Genomic DNA, 26,810 nt, shown 5'->3' with positions numbered 1-26,810 from the left:
CTCAAATGAATGGGCAGACTCCGGAGGTTGCTGCCTCGGATCAACAGAATACGTCTGAAGATAGGGCAGCTCGCTTCTTTTTTCTGCTAGTGGCAACATGCTGCTAGCGTAAAAAAAGAGTGCTAGCGGTCTCTGTAGACCGCCATTGTGAGGGGGTGGATTCCACGTGCGCAAGTTAAGGATCTCCTTCAACCATGAGAGGAGCGTCGGAGGGGTCGGGGACTTCCAAAGCCTAGGAATAACTGATCTAGCTGCCACTAGCATGAACCCCAGAAGCCTGCGAGTGGATTTCCGGAACTCACGTGAAAATATGGAGAGAAGCAGAGGGGCAGGGTTGTCCTCCAAATCCACCCCCATAACCTGAACGATAACCCATCTAACCCCAGTCCAAAAGGGGTGCAGGAGGGGACACCCCCACCAGATGTGGGCCTTAACCTCATTTTAATGTTAACGGTCCCTCTCGTGCAGTGTTCCTCTGCCTTTGCAGTTACGCTACGATTGCACAACTATTGTGCATTTTTGCTGAAATGATAGTTAATATGGTCAATCGTGTTACTGTAACGCCTGACAAAAGATTCTGTGTGTTACTCGTAGTGACATTTGTTTTCTGATGTCATGCTGTCAACTTGAAAAAACAAAACTTTGTGGGTGTTGGGCTGTGGTGCAGTTTTCACATGTAGAAAAATGTCAGTACGATTGTTCATGTTGACAGGCATAATGTGAAGTGTATTCATGACTGCTGAACTAACCCAAAGCAATTCAAATCTAATATAGTGTGTGTGGGGGGGTATTTTGATGTCAACTGGTGGGGTGTGTGTGTGTGTGTGTGTGTGTTTTTTTTTTGTTTTTGTTTTTTTTTGTGTTTCAAAAAAATGTTGCGGCAGAGTAACTTAAAAATTACAATGGCAATGGAATATAGAACTGCCTGTGAAAGTGGGGCCTTCATACCCAAGACTGATGACTTACATCTTGGTGGTCTATGAACTGAACGGTTTAGTTATTAGTGGGGTTTTGTTTGCAAGGAGTAACCTGAAGCACATGAGCCCCAATGTGAAATCTGTAATGGAGCACTTGCTTACATCATTCAGATTACAGGTATATTTTGTGTGTTAGGATCTGAGACCTGGTAGTGACTGCTTCAACTGCACTCTCTATAGCTACCCCCCTGTACAGATGTGTCCTATCTTATTATTACTAAAGACCTGATACAGTATATTCAGCTTGGTTGGGAAAAAAGATCGTTTGCCAGGATTTTTAAGTGATCCAACAGTTATTTTATATATACTTTGTGTGTGCCTGTATTTATTTATTTTTTTGTGAAAAACAAATAACTGTAGCCTGCTGGGGAAGCATTATCAAGCAAAATTTTCAGATTTCTGGAATTCTTTGTACCAAAAACCTGCATGCCATGGACCACATGCCACAACTACATGCCACGTACCACATTTATCAAGTCTTTTAGACACTCTTACAGCTTGCATGAAAAGGGGTACAGTGTAGAGGGGATGTCACCTCATAGGAAGTGGGCATAAGATGCGATAGTGTACCAAAATGTACCAAATGTTTGGTGTATTATTCAGGGGTAAACTAAGCCAGCTAAAAGAAGATGTAAAGTCTAAATTTCCACAGTCTGCCTTTTAGGCTAAGACCCAACATATTGAACCACCACTAAGGGCTAGTTCACACGGGGCACAGTGGCGTATTTTGGTCCTGATTTTGACGCGGGAAGCCGCATCAGAACAGGACTAAAATGCGCCTGTCGCGGCTTCCCGCTCTGGAGTAGGCCCAAACGAAATGGCCTAGTCTGGAGGGCGCTGCTGCAAGGCGGACGCCGGGCTGAATCAGCCGCGGAATCCGCCCGAAGAAAGGGCAGCTCGCTTCTTTTTTCCGTGAGTTGGAACAAACCGCTCACGGAAAAAAGTAACCTAGCAGTCTGCATAGACCTCTATTGTGAGGGGGTGGATTCTGACGTGGATTCAGTGCCAAAATCCGCCCCCTTTTGCCCCGTGTGAACCAGCCCTGAAAGTGCTGCATTTTTCGTTGTGTTTTTTTGCTTCATTTTTCTTCCCTTATTAAATCTATAGGAAAACCTCATTTTGCTGGTACTGTAAAATGCAACTTTTTTTTTTTTTTTTCCAGTGACAGAAACACAGCATTTCTGCAACTAGGGGCCTTGGCCCTAGACTGGATTAGTATATATGCAGTGCTCTGGGTGTGCGTATTTTTTAAAGGGTGTCTGCCACTAGGATAGCAGTCCAGTCCTGTAGGTACGTTGGAGGCTTTTGGATCAAACGGTGTGAATCATTGCTTCTTTTACTGAGATATCATTGGTGTTTGCAATATTCAGATTACCTCTCTGGAGCAGCGAGGGTGTTGTAACTTACCATTTTAGAACAACAAGGAAAATGCCATTACTCCAATTGGCTTTTTTTTTTTTTTTTTCTGTGTATCATTAAATCTAGCAATATGCTGACTTAAAAATGCCCATACTAACAAATGCTAAAAAGCAAAAGGTTGTCTATGTAGACTATTCAGTATAACATCTGGCCACAAATCTCTATAAACAAAAAATGTATATGAAGCATGTTGTTTTGGTTGTGTGTGAATTCGGCCTAAGGCTAGGTTCACACCTGCACCTCATCTCCGCTCGAGGATTCCATTCTCCATTCCACTTTAAAAATGCAGAGAGTTAGGGGGCATTCACATGGAGGAAAATGGTGCTGAATTTGGTGTGGAATCTGCTTCAGATTCAGGGGTGAAAAAAAAGAGCCTCCCATTGACTTCAGAAAAAGGAACCCATTGAAGTCAATTGGAGGCTCCCCCCCCCCCCCAGCACTGAATCTGAGGTGGTTTCCACGCCAAATTCAGCACCATTTTCCTTTTTTTTTCCCTCATTTTTGAGGCAGAAACCCAGTAGATCTCATTATAGTCTATAGAGTCCACAGGTTTATGCAGGTAAATCGGATTAGGTTTCTGTTTGTGGGGTCTCCAACCGCACCCCACAAAAGGGGGGAGAACCTGAACACAGGTGTGAACCTAGCGTAGAACAGATGTACATTATAACCAAGTGCTATTCATTGCTCTACTTGTGGCTATGAGAGTGTGGACTTGTTACAGATTTATTTTTCCTAGCAGGCATTGTGATATGCAGGCACTTCTCATATGTGAGATTTTGGTTGCATTCTCTGGGTGAAAGAGGCCAAACTTGGTTCAGAAACTTGGGATGAACAGAGCCAGAGATGCCTGTCCAGTAAATTCTAGGGTCAACTGAGCGTTCCTGCTTGTTTCATTAGTTGGAGGAAGATGAGCTGCTGCAGCACATCTTTGGTTTTATAGGACTTGTTGAAAACGATTAAGCCTAATCTAGCTCTTCCCCAGTGACTGATGTCATTCGTTCTCTTTACGCATTTGGCCAATTCTGGCAGATTGGTGAATCTATCCAAAATTAGAGCTATGTTCAGATGGCTTGTTTGGCCCAGCACATAAACTGTTCTTGCTATATGAAATGTCGAATGTTTTTCCAGTTGCGTTCTTCTTCTGTTATAGCTTACGCACATCCCTACTACAGCTGTCTAAGTGCATAATACTATCTTTTGTGTTGATGTGGACATTTACACAGTATGCAGATAGACAAATTGCTGTAAGATGTGAAGCCTCTCAAGGATCCAGCTTGACCTTTTTGTTTGTCAATCTACAGAAGTTTCTGCCGTATTTGCATCTGTTATTTTGATGGCTAACCAGCGCTGCATGTTATGCAATTCTCCCTGCAAAGAAGGCTGTTGATGAAGCCTCTAACTTGGTGTTAATAAACAGCACTTGCCCTGCAAAGTTGAGTTATGTGCGTGGCTGTATGGAATATTCCCATGTATGCCAGGATAAGAGTGTAATGAATATATAAAGGCAGTACTACTGACACTGGGTTCACACCAGCGTTCAGCACTCCGTATTAGGTTTCTGTCTTCTGCCGGCAGAAGACGGAAACCTGTCTTGCCGAGTCCAGCCGTGAGCGTTTTGAGCTCTCCGCGGCGAAACCGTTATTTATTTTTTAAACCGGACACAGAGTACTGCATGTCTGACTCTGTGTCCGGTTTAAAAAAAAAACAAAAAAACAACAAAAAACTGTTTCACCACGCAGAGCATAAAACACTCACCGGTGCTCACGGCTGGACACTTTTCAAACCCATTCAAATGAATGGGTTTGAAAAATGCCTGCAGGTTTGTCTCCTGCCCCTGTTTTGTGCAGGAAACCGGAAACATGCAGAACGGAGACCGGGCGCAGATGTGTTGGCATCTGTAGCAACACCACAAAAAGCTACCGTATATACTTGAGTATAAGCCGAATTTTTCAGCACAGTATTTGTACTGAAAAAGCCCCCCTCGGCTTATACTCGAGTCAGCAAGCAAATTATTTATTTATTTATTTTTTTTTTTTTGGGGGGGGGGGGTGTCTATGACCAGCTGCAATAGCAATGTATAGACAATGTATAGAATCTCCCATAAAATAGTGGGGGGGGGAAAAAGAAGCTTTAAATAAATGTTCTAAATCCCTCCTTTCCCTAGAATACATATAAATGTAGAAAATGACTGTGAAACACATACACATTAGGTATCCCTGTGTCTGACAGTGCCCGGTCTACTGAATATAGGGGATCTGCAGTGCTCCTGTTCCGTCAGGTAGGGGTTAATAGGAGCACTGCAGATGCCCTATATTCAGCCAGGCTGAATTCCAAGTGGGGGAAAAAAAAAAACAGTCCTCAGGCTCAGGGAAGGGGCAGACAGACAACCAAAACACCCCCTCCCCTTCCTCAGCACCCAGCAACTATTGCACCCAAAAACTCCAACCATTTTAATTTTTGAAATTTTCCAGTAGCTGCTGCATCCCCCCCCCCCCCCCTCGGCTTATACTTGAGTCAAGAAGTCTTCCCAGTTTTTTTTTTGTTTTTTTGTGGTAAAATTAGGGGCCTCAGCTTATACTCGAGTATATACGGTAATTTTTCATAAAATCCACCCTAGTGAAATGCAGCAGAAAACCCAATACCAAAAATGCTCTTCAGTCCTTTCCTCTGTGTTTTGCATTTTTGCCTCCCACATAAAACCTTGTGGGGGAAAGGGAGAACACAGCTTTTCAAAGACTCTGCATTTGCAAAAACTCTAAGGGCCCGATTCACACGGAGTAAACGTGCGTGTATTTTGGCAAAATAAACATGTCAAAAATACTTTTTTTTTTTTTTTTTTTTTTTTCAGTTTTGCCTCTGATTTAAGTAAAAAGTGATCTAAGCAATACCATTTCCCAAAATGGTATAACTAAAAAGTACACCTGACCCGGCAAAAAAACCCGCTAACGCTAAGATATCGGTGCCGTTACCAATAGCTCTTCACTGTCAAAGGGCGTTCCTGAATAGTCTAGCTGGGCAGTGAGGAACACCCTCCTGATGGTGGGCAGAGATTGTTAACGGCACCGATATTTCCATATAGAAAAAAATATATACCGTATATACTCGAGTATAAGCCGAATTTTTCAGCCCAGTTTTTGTGCTGAAAATGCCCGCCTCGGCTTATACTCGAGTCAGCAAGAAATTTTTTTTTTTTTTTTTGGGAGGGTGGGGGGGTCTATGACCAGCTGCAATAGCAATGTATAGAATCTCCCATAAAATAGTGGGGGGGGGGAAAAAAGAAGGGGGGGGGGGGGGGGTCTATGACCAGCCGCAATATTAATGTATAGAATCTCCCATAAAATAGTGCAAAAAAATAAGTTCTAAATCCCTCCTTTCCCTAGAATACATACAAAAGTAGAAAATGACTGTGAAACACATACACATTTAGGTATCCCTGTATCTGAAAGTGCCTGGTCTACTGAATATAGAGGATCTGTAGTGCTCCTGTTCTGTCGGGAAAGGGGTTAATAGGAGCACTGCAGATACCCTATATTCAGCCAGACTGAATTCCAAGTGGGGGAAGCAAAAACCCAGTCCTCAAGCTCAGGGAAGGGGCAGACAGACAACAAAAACACCCCCTCCCCTTTCCCAGCACCCAGCAACTACTACACCCAAAAACACCAAACATTTTAATTTTTGAAAATTTCCAGTAGCTGCTGCATTTCCCTCCCTAGGCTTATACTTGAGTCAATAAGTTTTCCCAGTTTTTTTGTGGTAAAATTAGGGGCCTCGGCTTATATTCAGGTCGGCTTATACTCGAGTATACACGGAATATATACTGTGTATGTGTACTTATTTATTTTCGTAGTAGCAACCTGGCCATTTGAGAGCTCCCTGAAACACAACTCAATGATGCAGGGGTCAGTCCAGGAAATACAGCCCACACCCTGATTTTCATGGACGAAACACGGTCAAGTGAAAAAGCATCATAGTTACTGCATGAAAGGCTGCAAACTAGAGGGTAACGTTATTTTATTTGTGGCTTATTTGACATACTTTAATAGAGTCTGGTCCAGAACCCAGCATGGTTTACAATGATTACTTCAGTTGCTCTGAGTGTGCTGGTTTTGCAATATGCAAATGAGCCATTTGGAGAACCAGCGGCATTGCCACTTACCTCTTTGGAGCAACCACAGTGCTCTTGTTCCTTTCAGGAGTTCATTTACATATTGACAAAAACGGCGATGTCTTCAACAGTTCTTACCCTTGGTTCACATCTGCGTTTGGTAATCCGTTCAGGGAGTCCGCATAGGGACCCCCCAAATGGACTACCGAATGCATTTTCAAGCGGTGTGCAGTGAAAGCACACGGACCCCATTACATTATAGTCTATGGGGATCCGTGTGCTTTCACTGCACTCTGCTTGCAAATGTGTTCGGTAGTCCGTTCGGGGGGTTCCCCATGCGGACTCCCCTGAACTGATTACCGACGTGGATGTGAACGAGGCCTAAAGAGAAAGCCCTATGAAAATCTTCCTGTAAGTGTCATGGGTTGCCCCTTTGTTTAGACAGCCATGACACAGACAAATGCTGATAATATTAATCATAGTGATAGTGAAAAGAATGGCTTTTTGTGGTGGTTTTGAGAGCCGAGCACGTTTGGCTATCTGTAGCTCCTGGTGCACTTGCAGACTGATTTGCATGTCCATAAAAAGAGGATTCTCTGTCCATTGCTTCATCGGTGTGTGGTCATAGGTATGCCTCCTGAACTGTATTCTTAGTCTGGAAGGCATTTTGGACTGGAAAGACTCCCTTTAAATCTCTAGCAAGTGCGATCCTTACATGGAATTTATGTAATGCTTATGGACTGTGATTGAGAACACTGCAGTGTGTAACTCACATTCTCAGTTGCTAGTTTGGGGAGGGGGGGGGTGTAACACAGGAAGATGACCACACTTATGTTACGTGGCTTGTTGTATGTATAAGTCACGGTTTTGTTACTAAGCCTGGAGCTGTGTGACTGGGCCCCTAAACTTTGCAGTATCTCTTTCATTCCATCATTGGCATGCTGTTCTAACATACCGTGAATAAATGTACACTTTACAAAGCAGCGGGCCCAGCATTCACCTTTCTCCAAATTGATCTTTAAAGCGCGTGTTCACCTTTTGAATGCCATTTTACATTTACGTGTAGAATTAAACTTGACATTTAAAAAAATCACCTTGTAAATGAATTGCTTTATGCTGATCCTGAGCAGTGGGAGATACAGCCAAAATTCTGCTGGTCAATGTTGGAAACTGTCAACAAGCTTGCCCAAAATGGACCCCTACAATGAAATAAGTTGCTGAGACACTTAGCCAGGAATTCTTAGGAGATTTTGGCTCTGAAGACTGCATAGTTGTAAATTCAGCTTTGGATTATAATATGGACGTAGATTTTATTTCACTGAATTCTATATTATAGTAAATAGTTGAGGGTTGGCAGTATTGAGCAGGGGCCTTTCCTACGGTGCCCCTCGCTAAGATTTTTGTTGCTGAAAAGTACAATTGTAAGATTTCAAATCATTGTTAAATTTACTTTAACTAGTCACAGGGGGCAGGTAACAGCTTCCCTATATTACACCCTGAGTGACATCACTGACACGTCCCCTACACTACTCATTGTATGACTAGTCCAATGATTGGAACTTTTTTTTTTTTTTTTAAAGCCCAGATCTGTAATGTCAAAAGTGCAGTGTCAGGCAGGGGGATGGGATTCAGAGCTCCAATCAGAGATAGTTAATGTCAGGGCTCAGAATCGCACCCCTTTGTCTGCTCCTTCCTGATGTGAAAGTTGTAAATATATGAATAACAAAAAAAAACATTATCCTTAAAATTTAAATGCAGTCTAATTACTTACGTTTGAAACTGAATATATTACATAACAAGATGGCCTCTATGGTGTGCTCTGACCATGCGGACACAGGGAGACTCTACAGGGTCTCCCATGCTCTCATGGGAGGGCCTGGCACACCCACAGAAGTGACATCACAGGAAGGGGCATTGCAGAAGGTCACTGCCTTCCTGGAGGTAGTGCCCTGGAGCTGATGTCACAGGAGGCGGATACCGCGACCAACCAATCAGACTCATGATAGAGCTTGCTGTTGTTTACCTACTATATTTGGATATAAAAACCTGCACGTGCGTTATAAAGGTCTCTTTGTGTGCACTGCTGAGACTAAGAGAAGAGCTCTTATATCTTATACTAACTCTTGTGTGGTGTGAAATCTTCATTGCTAGCACTTAGTCTTTGAATTTGGCCAGCCATAGTCGCTCACAATTCCTGGACAGGTGACCACAAAGGCCCCTGTTTCTGACAATGACACCACCCCCCTGACAGTACAGAGACTAAATGACATATAGGGCACTAAAACTGATTGATTTTGGAATTTTGGGGAATAGAGGGGCAAAAAAAATCTAACTGTACCTGAATCAGTAGTCGAGCCTATTAATTGATCTAAAGAGTTTGACTTGTTGGATTTGGTGAATGGAGTTTGGTGTGTTTTTGTTCTTGTAACTTGTGTTACAATATTTGACACAGATGCTGCCAGAAAATGAAAAAATTGTTTGAAAGTTGAGTTACGCTTTAAAAGAAATAGGTCGCCATCAGAAAAAAAAATTATGAAAATTACTTAACAAAAAATAAGACTATACTGGTCTGGTTGTGACAGCTAATAGAACAGTACATGCTAACTACTTCTTCTGATCTTCTGTGTAGCATGCAGCGCTGTATGTGTCACTGCTACGGCTTGAGGAACTGTGATGACTTTGTCAAAGGTCCTTAGCAACTAGATATGCAGCAGCATGGATGAGGTCGGCTACTGTAGGAAGTCTCCTGATGGCTGTGCGCATTGACTTGGTGGTACACAGATGATGCTCAGTCTAGAGGCCAGCTTTGTTTTTTTGTGACACAATCCCTTTTATAAAGAGGCCTCTGTTTAGATTAAAAAACCCCCCACACTTAGACGATGGCCCCACGTGGCATAAATGCCGCACTTTGCCCGTGGCAGAAATGCTCCATAAAAAAAAAATCACGGCGTTTTACGGTCAGAGCAAAGTGGATGAAAACCAGGCTGCAAACGTGGCAATTTCCAAAACCAAGGCGGTTTTGGAAATCACAGCATATCAATTATACCTACAGAAATGCCGGCGGTTTCTCCATAGGTGTAATTGAAATAGAAAGTCCACAGAAGAAACCTCTGGGAACTCTCTGTCTAAAGCGCTGCTGGAAGAACCGCGATGTGCTGCTACCACGGTGTTTCCCGCAGCGCTTTTTTGCTATGGGACGTCACGTGGGGTCTTAGCCTTAAAGGGATTTCCAAGATTGACAATTAATAATCTAACCTTAGAGTAGGTCATTCATTTGGGATCAGTGGTGGTCTGGCACCTGAGCCCCCACACTGCATATAAAGCTGGAAGCCGGCAGTAATGCACACATCTTGGGAAAGAAAGTTCCTATCACTGCCTGCAAACTTGGCCTGAGTAATAGGGCCTTTATTTAAATAGTTTATAATATAATGTAAAGATTGTTTGACAGAAAACATTACAGTTCCTTTGCCTCAACTCTGAGCAACCACTATTTGGGTTAGAGCTTTGCAGTTGACCCTTCTTTCATGTCACAGGCAAACAAGAAGACAGCTCAATGTCTATTATTTTGTAAGCAGCAGTAGAAATCTGTCCGTGGGATGCCTGCTGGGGTAGGCCCTGCGTTCAAAGCTGACTTTTCAGGTTTTGACTGGAGTTAACCTTAAACTAAAGTTGCTTCTCCTCTAGTTTAGAGAATTACAAAGTATACTGTTGCTTTCACATTATATAGTGGATGCCTAGGTCGATGTGTACAAAGATAATATAACTGGTTATCTGCTGCAAATTTGCCAGCACCAAAACACAGTGGCGATTCACAATTGTATTCTTTAGATTTTCCAGGCCTAATTTGTCATATACTTTATTACGAAATGTTGTCTTTTTCTTTTTCTGTGATTATCTGCTCTATTCTTATTCTTTCCCTTGTTTCTTTATTGAGAGCTGAAATCTACACAGAAGTGGATGGATGGGCTTATGTATAATGTAGGGAAGCGGAGTCTGAGTCAACTCCACAGCCCTGGTGGCTTCTTCACTGAATGCTATACACAATGTTAAATTCTGTAGGGTTGTGCCTGGTACTTGGCATGTGCTGTCACTGGCATGGGACCAGTTGCAATAGTAATGTATAGAATCCCCCATAAAATAGTGAAGAAAAAAAAAAAAAAAACTATAAAAAAATATAAATAGAAGTTCTAAATCCCTCCTTTCTGTAGAATACATATAAAAGTAGAAAATTACTGTGAAACACATACACATTAGGTATCCCTGTGTGAAAGTGCCCGGTCTACTGAATATAGGGGATCAGCAGTGCTCCTCTTCTGTCGGGAAGGGGTTAATAGGAGCACTGCAGATACCGTATATTCAGCCAGACTGAACTCCAAGTGGGGGGAAAAACCCCAGTCCTCAAACTCAGGGAAGGGGCAGACAGACAACCAAAACACCCCCTCCCCTTCCCCAGCATCTACTGCACCCAAAAACTCCGTCCATTTTAATTTTTGAAATTTTCCAGTAGCTGCTGCATTCCCCCCCCCCCCCCCCTAGGCTTATACTCAAGTCAACAGATTTTCCCAGTTTCTTTTGTGTTAAAATTAGGGGCCTCGGCGTATATTCGGGTCGGCTTATACTCCAGTATATACGGTGTGTGTGTATATGTATATGTGTATATATGTATATGTGTGTGTGTGTATATATATATATATATATATATATATATATATATATATATATATATTTTATTTTGTTGTTGAACCGAACATGGAATGGAAAATACAAAAGAAGCTCTTAGACATTTCCCTTCTTTTAAATCCACTCCTGACTTTTGCTCTACAAACTGCAGTAAAATCTGCAATGTAAAACACTGCATGTTCGCATGGGGCCTAAAGCAAGAAAAACAAAAAAAAGTTTAATGTCCTTACTATTGCCTATTGTAGTTGCAGCCGTATACTGTGGAGTTGGTAACAAAGCCGTGTATCTCTAACTGCTGCCGGGTCGCCAGAGCAGAGTCTTCAGTTTCACTTCACCTCATACATGTGGAAAACAGGAAGTGCTGCTTAGACGTCTTTGTGTTCTTTGGCCATGTGCTTGACAAACTCTTCATGTTATATGTACTGCCGCATAGAAATGCATTTTGGTTTCCTTGCAAGTTATGGATGATCTACAATAAGTATTTATTCCTATGAAATTATAATTATTTACTATATACTAAGTATATAGGCAGCATCTGTGGACACCATAATATTTCCTGTACTATGTATAAAATTCATGTTATTGCAATAACCCTCTAAATTAAGGCTGCTTGAGTTTTTCTAAGGCTCTGTTCACACACTGTGTAAAAACCAAGGTGTGAATCCATTTTCAAAATAAAATCTGAGCATATTCAATTATCTATCTCTAGTATTCAATATATAACATAGTGTATTTTATTTTATTGTGTGTAGTTGATGTGGCTGTGGATTTCATGTTCAGTATTATAGCAAATGAAATGTGCAGTGGACTTCTGTGCCAGTGGATTATTTTCACTAGCGATATTCAACAACAAATACGTAATGTGTGAAGCTAATGGCTTTATTATCCAATCAGCAGACAGGTCTGTTATTGGCAGCGAATGTTCCTCGGAGCGCTTGTTGCCTATATGGCCACATTAGACCAGCTATTATTTAGGACTGTTAACTCTCTGTATTCACCTCTTGTGTTTACACTGTTACACATCTTATACGGTGAATGTATCCAGAGTGTTTGTGCAATATTAGAAATATTGTAATACATATTATCAAAGAAAAATTGTTTTCCATGCTCTCAATCCTATTGCTAAACTGATTCTTACTCTGAGAAGTCTTTAGAGGTGGAGTGAGCACAAGCAAATTCAGATAGACACGTCTGACAATGAAAATACTGCAAGCATACGTTCACAATAACAGACAGGCTGAAAAAGGTTTAGTTGTTCAGACCAGTGGCTAAAAATATCCTGTACAGCCAATTGGGGAGGTTAGATGTTACTGCTCAAGGTGGGATCATTCATTAGGCTGTCCAAAATCTGTGTATGACCGGCTCCTTACTGATGCTGATTGCTCGAAATGATTTAACCCTCCATACACTGCAACTCATTTGTTGACGTGTGTATGATAGATAGATAGATAGATAGATAGATAATAGATATTATGTATGTGCTATCTTTGCAGTGACAACTTGTTTTTACTGTACTATTTGGAAGCTGCTGTTGACTGATTTATTTATAAGTCTTCAATGAAGTGAAACAAAGTTGCAAAAAATGTATTTTTCTGGCAGCATTTGTGACATTCATACATTTTGTAGTTTACTTTAACCCCTTAGCGACCCTTGACGTAACTGTACGTCATGGGTCGCATGGGGATGTATGGAGCGAGCTCACACGCTGAGCTCGCTCCATACACGGCAGATGCCGGCTGTATAATACAGCCAGGACCTGCCACTAACAGCAGCGGTCGGTGCCCGAGCCGATCGCTGCTGTTAACCCTTTACACACTGCGGTCAAACGTGACCGCAGTGTGTAAATGGCGCCGGCGGCATGGGCGCCGCCATGTTTTGCCGATCGCCACCCTCCTGAACGTCACAAGAGGGCGGTGATCGGTTGCTATGACAGCCGGAAGCCTATTGAAGGCTTCCAGGCTTGTCTCTGCACTAGATCTATTAGACGATGCCAGAGGCATCGTCTAATAGAAGTGCTGCGATTTTCCTATTCACTGCAATACTGTAGTATTGCAGTGAATAGTATGAGCGATCAGACTCCCTAGGTTTCAAGGTACCTAAGGGGTCTGATCATAAATGTAACAGAAGAAAAAAAAAAGTTTTTAAAAGTATTAAAAAAAATAAAAAAATATATAAAAGTTCAAATCACCCCCCTTTCCCTAGATCAGCTATAAAAGTAATTAAAGAACATTAAACATAAACATATTAGGTATCCCTGCGCTCCAAAATGCCTGAACTATTAGAATATTAAAACATTTATCCCGTACTGCGAACGGCGTAGCGGCAAAAAAAATAAAAACAGCCAAAAAGCGTTTTTTTCAACACTTTGCCTCCTATAAAAAATTGAATAAAAAGTGATCAAACCATCGGATCTTTCCCCAAATGGTATCAATAGAAACGTCTTGTCCCGCATAAAAAGACACCACAACCAGCTCCATACATGGAAATATGAAAAAGTTACAGGTGTTAGAACATGATGACACAAATTTTTTTTCTATTTTGCAAAGTTTATCATTTTTTTAAAAGTATCAAAAAATTTCAAATACTATATAAATTTGGTATCACCGCGTTTGTACTGACACGTAGAACACAGGTAACATGTCATTTGTACCAAACAGTGAATGCTGTAAAAATTAAACCCATAAGAAAATAGCGCAAATGCATTTTTTCTCCAATTGCGCCTCATTCTGAATTTTTTTCCAGCTTCCCAGTACATTGCACAGCATATTGAATGGTGCCATTACAAAGTACAATTTGTCCCGCAAACAATAAGCTATCATGTGACTCTGTGAACTGAAAAATGAAAAAGTTATGGCTCTTGAAATGTGAGGAGGGAAAAACGAAAATGCGAAACCAAAAAATGGCCTGGTCCTTAAGGGGTTAACACATTTTGACTTTCTATGAAATATGGTGCGTTCTATTCCTTATTTAATCTCATATTATCACTGTATTTGTGCATCATTAGATGAAATCTGTTATAAGGATGAGCAGACTCCTGTGTAATGCAGGGAAGACGAGACTGTGCAGGGTATCACTTCAAACGCTTATAGCTAAAGAAGTTATCCAGAAATATTTTTTTTCTTTCTTTCATGAATGTCCTCAGGGTAGTTCATCAATATCTGTTGAGTTCAGGACTGCTATCAGGCCAACAATATACAGTGTACAGAGCTGTATTACAGCTTGGCTCCCATTCAGGTCTCCTGTAATACCACATGACTCTGTATATTGTAGCACTTGCCTCAGAAGCAATCCTCCCATGATCAGATATTGATGGCCTATCCTAATGAAAAGGCTATTTTTATAAAAAAAATAGATTCCTGTTGGTGTTATTAAAATACAAAAGATAAATGCTACATCCGACTCAATTGTAGATCCGATATGGTTGCATCGGACAAAACCCCAACTGCAAGGGGTCAACAATGTTCAAACATTCACAAAAAAAAAGTATGTCCAGCAACCATTGAATAAAATATAACTTTTACTTTATCAAAAAATAAAAAGGAAACCTCTTACATGCTCCAGGAACAAGACAGAAGAAAAAATATCAGCTTACGCGTTTCGGGACATGTTGTTGCATCCCTTAGTCATAGCACACTAAATAAAGTATCAGACTACCCATATATAGTGTGTGTAACCACACCCTAAACAATTAACCCCATCACTACCTCCAAGAAAAGGAAGCTGATATGTAAAAAAAAAACAAAACACTACATGTGAATACAGCCCTAAACATATACACTACGGTCATAGTTCTCAAATACAAATATATGCATGACCAAATTACATAATACAGGAACACAGATACATATATGGGAATCCTCAGAACTGTTTATAGTGAAGATATAAATGAATTCACCAAAAAAATGCAAAACAAAAAATATTGATGAAATAATAGTTACAATGAACATATGTCATGTATAAAGTTGTGCTACCTCGCTCCATTCTTACCTAAAAGATGTAACATTTGGTTTCATGAAAGAGCAGAGGAATATCCATATTAAACCTATGTAGTCACGTGACATTAAATCATGTGATACTAAGTCACATGAACAAGGTAGCGGTCATGTGATGTTCAGATCAACCCAAAAGGAGATCCGGATAAAGACAAGAAATACAGAAAATTAAAGTCTGAAAAATGAAACTTTTTTTTGTGAATGTTGGTGTTATTACTTTAGATGCTGATACCCCTGTTTTTTTTTTGTTTTTTTTATTCATGGAAGTTATAATTAAAGTGGAAATTTTAACCAAAATCATAAGCAGTTTGCCTATTTTCCTAATGGTACTAAATAACATTACATACACAGATATCTATCTATCTATCTATCTATCTATCTATCTATCTATCTATCTATCCTTATCTATCTATTCTATCCTAATCTATCCTTATCTATCTATTCTATCCTTATCTATCTATTCTATCCTTATCTATCTATTCTATCCTAATCTATCCTTATCTATCTATTCTATCCTAATCTATCCTTATCTATCTATTCTATCCTAATCTATCCTTATCTATCTATTCTATCCTAATCTATCCATCTATCTATCTATTCTATCCTAATCTATCCATCTATCTATCTATTCTATCCTAATCTATCCATCTATCTATCTATTCTATCCTAATCTATCCATCTATCTATCTATTCTATCCTAATCTATCCATCTATCTATCTATTCTATCCTAATCTATCCATCTATCTATTCTATCCTAATCTATCTATCTATCTATCCTATTCTATCCTAATCTATCTATCTATCTATCTATCTATTCTATCCTAATCTATCTATCTATCTATCTATCTATCTATCTATCCTTATCTATCTATCTATCTATCTATCTATATCTATCTATTCTATCCTAATCTATCCTTATCTATCTATTCTATCCTTATCTATCTATTCTATCCTTATCTATCTATTCTATCCTAATCTATCCTTATCTATCTATTCTATCCTAATCTATCCATCTATCTATCTATTCTATCCTAATCTATCCATCTATCTATCTATTCTATCCTAATCTATCCATCTATCTATCTATTCTATCCTAATCTATCCATCTATCTATCTATTCTATCCTAATCTATCTATCTATCTATCTATCTATCTATCTATCTATCTATCCTATTCTATCCTAATCTATCTATCTATCTATCTATCTATCTATCTATCTATCTATCCTTATCTATCTATCTATCCTTATCTATCTATCTATCCTTATCTATCTATATCTATCTATTCTATCCTAATCTATCCTTATCTATCTATTCTATCCTAATCTATCCTTATCTATCTATTCTATCCTAATCTATCCTTATCTATCTATTCTATCCTAATCTATCCATCTATCTATCTATTCTATCCTAATCTATCCATCTATCTATCTATTCTATCCTAATCTATCCATCTATCTATCTATTCTATCCTAATCTATCCATCTATCTATCTATTCTATCCTAATCTATCCATCTATCTATCTATTCTATCCTAATCTATCCATCTATCTATCTATTCTATCCTAATCTATCCATCTATCTATCTATTCTATCCTAATCTATCTATCTATCTATCTATCTATCCTTATCTATCTATCTATCCTTATCTATCTATATCTATCTATTCTATCCTAATCTATCCTTATCTATCTATTCTATCCTTATCTATCTATTCTATCCTTATCTATCTATTCTATCCTTATCTATCTATTCTATCCTAATCTATCCTTATCTATCTATTCTATCCTAATCTATCCTTATCTATCTATTCTATCCTAATCTATCCTTATCTATCTATTCTATCCTAATCTATCCTTATCTATCTATTCTATCCTAATCTATCCTTATCTATCTATTCTATCCTTATCTATCTATTCTATCCTTATCTATCTATTCTATCCTTATCTATCTATTCTATCCTTATCTATCTATTCTATCCTAATCTATCCTTATCTATCTATTCTATCCTTATCTATCTATTCTATCTATCTATTCTATCCTAATCTATCCATCTATCTATCTATTCTATCCTAATCTATCCATCTATCTATCTATTCTATCCTAATCTATCCATCTATCTATCCTTATCTATCTATCTATCCTTATCTATCTATATCTATCTATTCTATCCTAATCTATCCTTATCTATCTATTCTATCCTTATCTATCTATTCTATCCTTATCTATCTATTCTATCCTTATCTATCTATTCTATCCTAATCTATCCTTATCTATCTATTCTATCCTAATCTATCCTTATCTATCTATTCTATCCTAATCTATCCATCTATCTATCTATTCTATCCTAATCTATCCATCTATCTATCTATTCTATCCTAATCTATCCATCTATCTATCCTTATCTATCTATCTATCCTTATCTATCTATATCTATCTATTCTATCCTAATCTATCCTTATCTATCCTATCCTTATCTATCTATTCTATCCTTATCTATCTATTCTATCCTTATCTATCTATTCTATCCTAATCTATCCTTATCTATCTATTCTATCCTAATCTATCCTTATCTATCTATTCTATCCTAATCTATCCATCTATCTATCTATTCTATCCTAATCTATCTATCTATCTATCTATTCTATCCTAATCCATCTATCTATCTATTCTATCCTAATCTATCCATCTATCTATCTATTCTATCCTAATCTATCTATCTATCTATTCTATCCTAATCTATCTATCTATCTATCTATCCTATTCTATCCTAATCTATCTATCTAATCTATCTATCTAATTAAGTTCTAATTTGCCAGTATCAAATCACTTGGGTGTGGAGAGAGAGGCCGGCTTCTAGTTTTGATCATGTGACCAAGAATCGCAACCAGCCCATAAACCTCAAGTAGCATCGAAATAGAAATGCACAAAACAAAAGCGCAGTGATCAGAGAAGGCAATAAATCTCAAATGAGACGATATATATATATATATATATATATATATATATATATATATATATATATATTAATAAATTGCATATATAGAGAATTAGTTCAGCAATATAAATGTTACCAAAGACTTTACTATGTTCATCAATTTGTTTAGAAAAAAATAAATAAATAAAACCTGTTCCATAATCTCCATTTTGAGGACTGTACGGCTGGTCTCTACTTCCTTCAGCCGATCACTAGATCTGCACAAAGATTATCCCACTTGTATAACAATGTGACTCATCTTCAGTCTCTCCTTGTGAAATCTGCAAGAGCAGAAATTGCTCCTTTTTATGGAGTTTTTCCACAGTGCAGCAAAAATCCACATAGTAAATAAGGTTATGGAGGAATGGAGATTCTGCCTCAAAATGGCCTTCAAATATTTTTTTTCATAGCTCATAAATGTAGCATCCAGATTGAGATTGAAAATTGAGCATGACACTTATTTCTCTGTTAACTTAAAAATCAGCATCTTCATCCCATTGAAATCATTGGAGATTGGCCTCAGGCAGAATATGGAGGTGATTTTGGAGGTGGAATCCATATCAAATTCAGTGCCAAATTTTGTTGTGTGAACATACTCTTAAAACTCCAGTTGTAATGAATTGGAAGTGGATTTTGGAGCAGATTTGTAGAATTGGCATCACATTCCTCTTCAAACGTTGGCTTCACATTCCTGAAGTAGAAATTTTCTGCCTTACAATTCCAGCATCAAATTCCTCCATGTCAACCATTACTTAACTTATAAGGATTTATGTGTGGGATCTACTTCAAAATCCTAAACCTAGGAATGGTATATATAAATTGTATCCATGTGTACTTGCTAATTTATTTTAATTTTGATATTTTCATGGATGCTCCAAATTCAGTGCCTTACCCAAGGTCCAAGACGTGTAGCTTCTGCTGTCTTTTGAGACAGGCACAGAGTTTTCTTTCCAGGATCTGGTCATTAGCTAAGCCACCCCCTTTCTTCTTCATTGGTGATGCATAGATGAAGGACCAAGCCAGATAGCCAGCCCCTCACCACATTACCAACACGGACAGGGGGAGGAAGCTCACTGTCTGTGTCAGAACAGCACAAGCTCTCTTTCTGGGACCTCGGGAATGTTACTGAAATTGGAATGTGAATGATGATTTTACAGTCTTTTAGTAAGATTCATTTACAAAAAAAAAAATTAGAGTACTATATTATAATAATTTTTTTTCAACTACTTTTTTTTTTTTTTTTTTTTCCCTTTAAATTGGTGTAAATAATAATTTTGTGTTCTGGTTGTCAAGCAGAATTATTGCCATAATAATAATTACTTCTTATTCCTCTGTAGGTCGCCCTAAAAGGGTCAGTCAGTTTTTGGCTAGGGATGGATGATCAGAAACCATCCAGCGAGGAAAAAGAATCTGAAGCGTCAGGTAATTTTTTAAAATTTTATTTGTATTTTAAATAACATAAACTGTGTGCAGACTATAATGACGCCCGCCCCCCCCCCCCCCCCAGTTCAGTATTTGTCCTTTATTTTTCAGTAGCTTGCGTCATTTGTGCCCATACAAAGCAGTGGTCTAGCTTGGCATCGTGATGTTTTGTGTGGGGTATAAGATTGTTCATACATCCGATAAGATTCACTCTGTGCTTCAGCACACAGTGCAAAATGCTTTAGAAATCATAATTTGATTTTTGAGGCAATTACTTCTGGCATATAGTCTTCATTGACATGATTTAGGTGATCGCTAGCATTTTTTTAAGGGGTTTTGTAGGACTAAAATATTGGTAACCTCTCCTGAGAATAGGTCACCAATAGTAAATTGGAAGGGGTTTGATACCTGAGGTCCACACAGAACAGCCTATCTAAGTGGCTACTTGACATCATGTTTATTGGCCACCTGGCTGGTTTCCAGCTTCGTCCCATTCATGTGAGCTGCAGTCCCAAGTACAGCCTCTGTACAACGTACCATGCTTTGATAGTAGGGGGCCATAGTATTCATCTGAATGCTGTGATCTCTTGTGGGTTCTGGGTGTCTTATTCTCACCGATATTGTAATGACTTATTCAAAACGTGGGTCACCAAAATCTTTGTCTTGAAAAAGCTTTTAATGGAAGTTTCTCTATAGCCATGTCATTTATCCACTTAGCTGATGAAAATGCCTCTGATGTGGCCTGTGAAGCAGAAGCCGATGAGCCCAGCTGTTTATCGCCAGCTGCATGTTTTGTAGGGGATGGTACTGTCCCGGGCTCTCCATGTAGAAGGTATGTTGAATGCTTATTATATTAGAAGTATGCTTTTATGTATGGATTTACCACAGCTCTCCTCCTACTAACTTTTCATAATGGTAGATGGCATTGGTTACAATTATTTATTGGTTTCCATTACAGGCGCTGTGCTCTCTGCAACTGCGGAGAATGGAGTCCACAGGGACAACGGGAACTCGTGCGGTTTGATCCTTCACCAGGCCGCCCACAACTAGATCCTGCTCTGTGTAGGGTACAAGAGATCAACACAGAGCACTTGGATCCTTCTATTATTGGGTTTGCCGAGTCTGTGTTACCAGAGGAGCTCTTTGAACCTTCAGGTTAGGGTGTGATGGTTATATAAGTGATTGAGAGAATGGGTCTGTATCCTGCAATATAACGTTAGGTTCACATCTGTGCCAGGCTCTTCACTGTTTGGGCCTACTGACACCAGTTTTCAGACTGAAAGTGACAGAGTCCTCCGTCCAGGACTTTGCTATCCAGTGACTTCTGTAGTGGAGTCTTAAGTGAGACTCAAATGTGAACTTAGCCTTATTAACTTTTTTGCTGAGCGTTTAGGCCAATGACCTTTTAACTTTAGTAACGTCTTGGCTGAATTTTCTTTTCTTAAATCAGCATTTGAGGTGCCATGAAACTGAATGTAATCTATGTAAAGTGTTTAATATCAGTGACACACAGCTAGTGTCCCTAGATGAAGCCTAGCATTAGTGATTATTTATTTTACAGCTATTTTTTCTCATTGTTTTGCTCCGATGTACAGGTCATTGCTGGGTTCACTACTGGTGTGCATCTTGGTCGTCTGGAGTCCAGCATGTGGAAGGAAGTGGACTGACTAATGTGGATAAAGCTGTATTCTCAGGGATATCACAGGTTTGTAAACAGTTGATCTTTGCTATCTCCATAGGATTGTGTGTGTGTGTTTTTTTTTTTGCAGAAAAAATATTCTCTTGTCTTTTATAGAAATGTGAATACTGTAAACGGATGGGTGCTACCATTCAGTGCCACTCGACAGGGTGTCTGCGCCGATATCATTTTCCATGCGCTGCTGCGAGTGGATCCTTCCAGTCAATGAAGACCTTAAAATTGCTGTGCACAGAACATGTGGCAGAAACAGCTGCAATGGGTGAGTTTAGATTCATTGTTTATCATTTTGAAAGGGAAAAGAAGAAAAGCAGTATTTCATGTCTTTTATTTACTCCTATGTTAGACGACTCTTGTTGCACGGTATGTGACAAGCCTGGCGACCTCACAGACCTCCTGTTCTGCACCAGTTGTGGACGGCACGATCATGGATCTTGTCTGGAGATTACCGTAACTCCATTGAAGCGGTCTGGCTGGCAGTGTCCTGAGTGTAAAGTGTGCCAAAGTTGCAGGTAGGAGAAAAAGAAAACACATTGGGTAGAAACCCTAGGAATTAGTGCTCTGTGATTTTATTTATTTTTTTACGCCGTTCATGCCTGCTCAGACCCTGACAGATCAGGAGATCATGGGAATTTCGTACTCTATTCTGAATGGAGTGGCGGTCAGGCTCATTTCAGTGAGAACGTCGGAGATAGCCGACTAAGTACAGGGCTCTATCTTCTGCACTGTCAAGGGAAAAACCGTGTGTGGGTGTGTGGAACGGGGGTGGTACGGCTTCATAATGGTAAATATGGTGTCCTTTGATGTGCCACTGTCACTCTTGGTTAATCCATTTTTTTTAATCCTAAATAGAAAACCTGGCAAGGATTCAAAGATGTTGGTATGTGATGCTTGTGACAAAGGATATCACGCTTTCTGTCTGAAACCAGCCGTTGAGGATCTGCCTGCAGGCTCATGGAAATGCAAGGTATTTTAGTTGTCTCCTCTCTTTTTAAATAATGAAACTGGGAATGACCCTAAAGAGCCTGGAAGTCCATGGCATGAGAACTTTTCTACCAGGGTTGTCAGAAATTCTGTTCAACCATTTCCTCTATGTTTTCTTTATAAAAGTGATTTATTACATATTGCCAATATATCTCAATGTGAGTTGTTGCTCAGCTGTTCTAGAGGGCTGAGTGCTGAATTGATCTGGGTTTCGAGAGTTTTTGATGTAGTTTTTAAATGACAAGAAAATCCTGCAGAAAGGCAAACTCTCATGGTTTTAGGTTATTTAAAAACAAAAACCAAGGAGGGGGGTGGAAGTGGGTGGAAGGAGTATTAAAAGTTTTAAATACATAGTCTCAATTAGCACCTTTGCTCTCCTAGGTTATGATGTTGAAATGTCGTTAAGTATCTGGAGTAATATTAAACTTTATTCCTGACAGTAAACTGTTTTACAATGTTTGTTAACAGAATTGCCGTGTCTGTCGCATCTGTGGCTCTCGCACAGCACAGTTGGAACCTGGGAGTCCATGGTATGAGAACTTCTCTGTGTGCAAGAAATGCCAAGAGCAAAGATGCCTAGCAGAGACCTGTGTTCAGTGTAACCAGCCGGGCTCCATCGAGAACATGAATCAGTGCCCCAATTGCTCAAAGTATGATCTTTTAGATTTCCTACATGTTGCTTTGGCTTGTGTAATAACATATAATACAGACTTTAAAGAACTTCCTGTGCAACGGCTACGTGGTGTGAAACATTTGCCATTTTAGGCTAAAGCCCCATGGGCCAGAAACGCTGCCCTAAAGCAACAACTATGGAGGAAACGCATCACGGTTCTTCCCACAGCGCTTTGAACAGAAAATTTTACTCCAGACTTTCTGTTCCCATTATATCTACGGGAAAGCTGCTATCGTTTCCGTAGATATAATTAACACGCTGGAATATCGCGCCTGTTTTGGAAATTGCAGCATGCTCACGCTGCGGATTTTAATGCAAAATGGGCATGGGATTTGCATGAATCCCATCCACTTTGCTGATACTGTATAACGCCACGATTTTTCCTGGCGTTTCTGCCCATGGGGCCCTGGCCTCAAAGTATATTCCAGTTGTGTGTTATTAAAAAGGGTAGATTTGTCTCAGTAAGGCTACATTCACATCTGAATTCAGAACCTATGATGCAGAGTCCAGCAGAATCCCCCCCCCCCCAAAAAAAAAAAAAAAGTCCTGCAAGGCTGACCAGGCAATGGCTGTTAAAAAATGGACACTTGACAGATCCTGATATAGCATGTGTGGTCTCTCAGGATCTATTGCTGCCCATCTTTAGACAACTGTCTTCCCCCTTTTTTTTTTTTTCTTCTGGTTTTATGACTGACCAGAAGAATGGAAACTCTGAATGAATGTAGCAAAAGCTAAAGATCAGGCAATGTCAATTTAACTACTCTTCTTGGGTATTACAATGTAAAAGGGTGGGAGAAAAACATGGACTAAGTATTTCTATAGTCAATCTGCAACCTTGTGACAGAGAAAATATGTGTGCTTAATATACTCAACACACATCGCCTATACACCAGAACAGTGAGAATTGTCTGATCACAGGGGCTGCCACTAATCGGACACCACTGTTTACAAATTGAGAAGGGGGATGGGAATGATGGAGATGTTGGGTACAGTACTTGATTATATTTGTCAGCACTATTGACTTTGAATGACTTTGCAATGCGTGTATGCCACCATTGTTCTATTCAGACTGGGGTTATCGAAACGTTTTTTTTCATAAATTATTTGAACCCTATCCCGTGTCTAGGTTATAAGTGTTAATTTTGGGACAGTGCCTGTAAATTAGCATCTTCTTTAAAATGCTTGTTTGCTGGCGTCTTAGAAAGGTACATGATGTACATTTGCTGGGTGGCTAGCCTGTTTTTGTAAACCTGATTTATCAAATGCAACTTAAGTCTGTTGGAATCTCACTCCAGCAAGTGGTATAGGAAAGTGGAATAACATCCAAGGATAAATAGACACGCAGATACACGGCCAAATTTACCAGACATTATATGCAATCCTATTAATCCTATCCTACTAATAAGTTTGTGGGTTTGGATGTTTGTGGGTTTGGATGTTTGTGGGTTTGGATGTTTGTGGGTTTGGATGTTTGTTCCTCAATCACGCAAAAATGGCTGAACAGATTTGCATGAAATTTGCCTCATGCATAGATAGGATCCCCGATTAAAACATGGGCTACTTTTTATCCCGGTAAATGACATCACTACACGACCGCAGTGAAGGAATTTAGGTTCACACAACACTAAAGGACCTGTGATGAGCCGAGATGCGGGAGCAGGCGGATCATCCACAACAGCAATTAGCTAAATATAAGTGGCTCAGCGCCAACACCAACCCGCAGACGAAGCTGTTCAGAATTACTTTCCTTATACTTTTGCTTACAGCTTTTGTTCCTTTTTTTTTTTTTTTTTTTTTTTTTTTTTGGTATACCTTGTTCCTACGTGGGAGCTGACCTTTTTGTAAGCAAGCATCTAATTTTCGTTTCCTATAAATGTTTTTGACATGTTTAAAAGTCATTTTAAGGCTAGTGTTCCTTTTTATACCTCGATCATTTAATGTTGTGCACATTGCTTGATTTTCTTTTGTGTATTTCCTCAGGTTCCATCATTCACTTTGTGCACAAAAGTGTGACTCGCTAGCACGCAGCACAAACTGTCCATCATGTAGCAAACAGCAGGCTGCCTTACAGAAGAAAGATGAACAGGAGAAGAGTGTTGAGATCCCAAATACAGCCCTCTCAGAATGTGAAGCCAAACCACTAGGTTGGTATTTAGTAGTAGTTTTGACATTTTTGGACCAAACATTTTGTGTCCTCCCTCAGAACAGTTCAGTAAATGGACAGAGTGAACAGCGTTGGTAATATTTCTCACACACACAGCTATGTCAGGAAACTGACAAAGGCCTTACCTTTTTTGTGCCAGAAAACTGGAGAGACCAGTTTAGTACATTCTCCTAAGTTTTCTTACTGTTGTAAGTTGATGCTACTTCTCTGTTCTCCGTACATAGAAATTCCTTAATCTTACTATAATATATATATATTTTTTTTCTAGACATTTTAACAGCAGATGAAGATGGGCTTGGTGCCTCAGACAATGAAGCTGCTGAGGCTCCAGAGATTCTTCCCAATTCAGAGATGCTTCAATTGCTGCCAATTGAGACTAGAAGTCCTCCTCCTCTGGAAGCAGAACCATCACAACAGGAGAGGACATTTGACCCATGCTCATCACTTGAGGAGGCTCCTGTACTTGTCACAGTCGAAGATGAAGATATGGAAGTTGAGGAGGAAGGCACAGAGAACATCCAGGAACAGAAACAGATTGTGTCTTTACTTTCACAAAGTCCTCCTCCCCACTCTCCATTAATACCTTCAACTCCTGATAGGACTCAGGCAATTGCCTCTCTAGATGAGGACACACAACCTATGGACTCACTGAGCATAGATGATGGAACCTGCCCGAGTCCTGCTAGGACAAAAGAGGACCCTTCCAATAGTTTATTTCAGCAACAGTCTGATTTAGACTCTGAAATGATTGTGGACTCTGAAGAGCTTCCCTGTAAGTCTACAACAGGAATGTTAAAAAATGACAATGCAATAGGTCATGAAGTTGCCGGGGATTTCTCCATGGACAAAATTCACATGCCCATTAGATGCACTATCATCAAGTCAGACATTGTAAATGAGATCTCCAATCTGAGCCAGGGTGATACAACTGGTAGCTTTCACGACTCTGATCCTTTAGGTTCACCTGACCCCGAGGGCGGGTCCCTCTGTATGGAGATGTGCTTGCACAAGGAAGATGGGTCTTTGAGACTTTGCACAGACTCTATGCCAGAAACTGATGACTCTCTATTATACGACCCCTCAATTGGGAAGTTAGATGGGGAGAAGTCAAGACGGAAATGCTCTCCAGGGCGATCAAGAGTCAAACATGTAAGTAGAAGCTGTTCTGAGTAATCCCAACCAGTTAGAATTGAGGTAAGATTATCTAGTGAGTAGTTACAATTGATAAATGCATATTCTTTCTAATTGATGGTTTTGGACATTACATCTAAAAATACACAAAAAACCCCCAAAGTATTTGTACACGTTAGGGTAAATTCACATGGTATAGCTTTTTGCAGTGAAGTCTGTTGCAAACTTGCCTTTCATTCATTTCAGTGGTTGGCAAACAATGCTATTATTTTTCTCTGCTAGTTGAAAAAATTCAGCTAGTTTGAAAAGTTAAAAGAAAAAAGAAGTATTCTGCCCAGTCTTTGGAGGGTTTCCACCAGATCAGTCCATTAAAGTAAATGAGGCAGTTTTGTTTCCAACTGCAGGGAAATTTCTGTAGCTGATTTTTGCATATCTTTTTCTGCCAGAAAAACATCAATGTCTATATACCATTAGAATGACTTTCACTGACGTTTTACTGACTTTCTGACTGGCATAGGATGTCACCTTGAAGTTTATGATATTGCTGTTAATTTCACGTCTCTAAATGGCATAGCTGTAAGCAGTAGGCC

At 39.5% G+C, this 26,810-nt stretch overlaps 1 protein-coding gene across 4 annotated transcripts in view; it reads left to right on the top strand.

Annotated features, from left to right (window-relative positions):
• Positions 1 to 26,810, top strand: part of KMT2D (lysine methyltransferase 2D) — a 108,007-nt gene that overhangs the window by 7,299 nt on the left and 73,898 nt on the right. For all 4 annotated transcript variants that reach the window (XM_075265554.1, XM_075265553.1, XM_075265552.1 and 1 more), the window contains exons 2-11: positions 19,488 to 19,572; positions 20,290 to 20,404; positions 20,531 to 20,727; positions 21,168 to 21,277; positions 21,368 to 21,530; positions 21,615 to 21,780; positions 22,121 to 22,235; positions 22,721 to 22,902; positions 24,906 to 25,069; positions 25,358 to 26,238. In XM_075265554.1, coding sequence (XP_075121655.1) covers positions 19,524 to 19,572; positions 20,290 to 20,404; positions 20,531 to 20,727; positions 21,168 to 21,277; positions 21,368 to 21,530; positions 21,615 to 21,780; positions 22,121 to 22,235; positions 22,721 to 22,902; positions 24,906 to 25,069; positions 25,358 to 26,238 — 2,142 coding nt within the window. In that variant the 5' untranslated portion in view covers positions 19,488 to 19,523. The remainder of the gene's footprint in view (positions 1 to 19,487; positions 19,573 to 20,289; positions 20,405 to 20,530; positions 20,728 to 21,167; positions 21,278 to 21,367; positions 21,531 to 21,614; positions 21,781 to 22,120; positions 22,236 to 22,720; positions 22,903 to 24,905; positions 25,070 to 25,357; positions 26,239 to 26,810) is intronic.

Source organism: Leptodactylus fuscus, chromosome 2, assembly GCF_031893055.1.
Source record: "Leptodactylus fuscus isolate aLepFus1 chromosome 2, aLepFus1.hap2, whole genome shotgun sequence".
In the NCBI taxonomy this organism is placed as follows: domain Eukaryota; kingdom Metazoa; phylum Chordata; class Amphibia; order Anura; family Leptodactylidae; genus Leptodactylus; species Leptodactylus fuscus.
The sequence above is the reverse complement of the archived record's forward strand: the minus strand, read 5'-3'. Positions and strand labels throughout refer to the sequence as shown.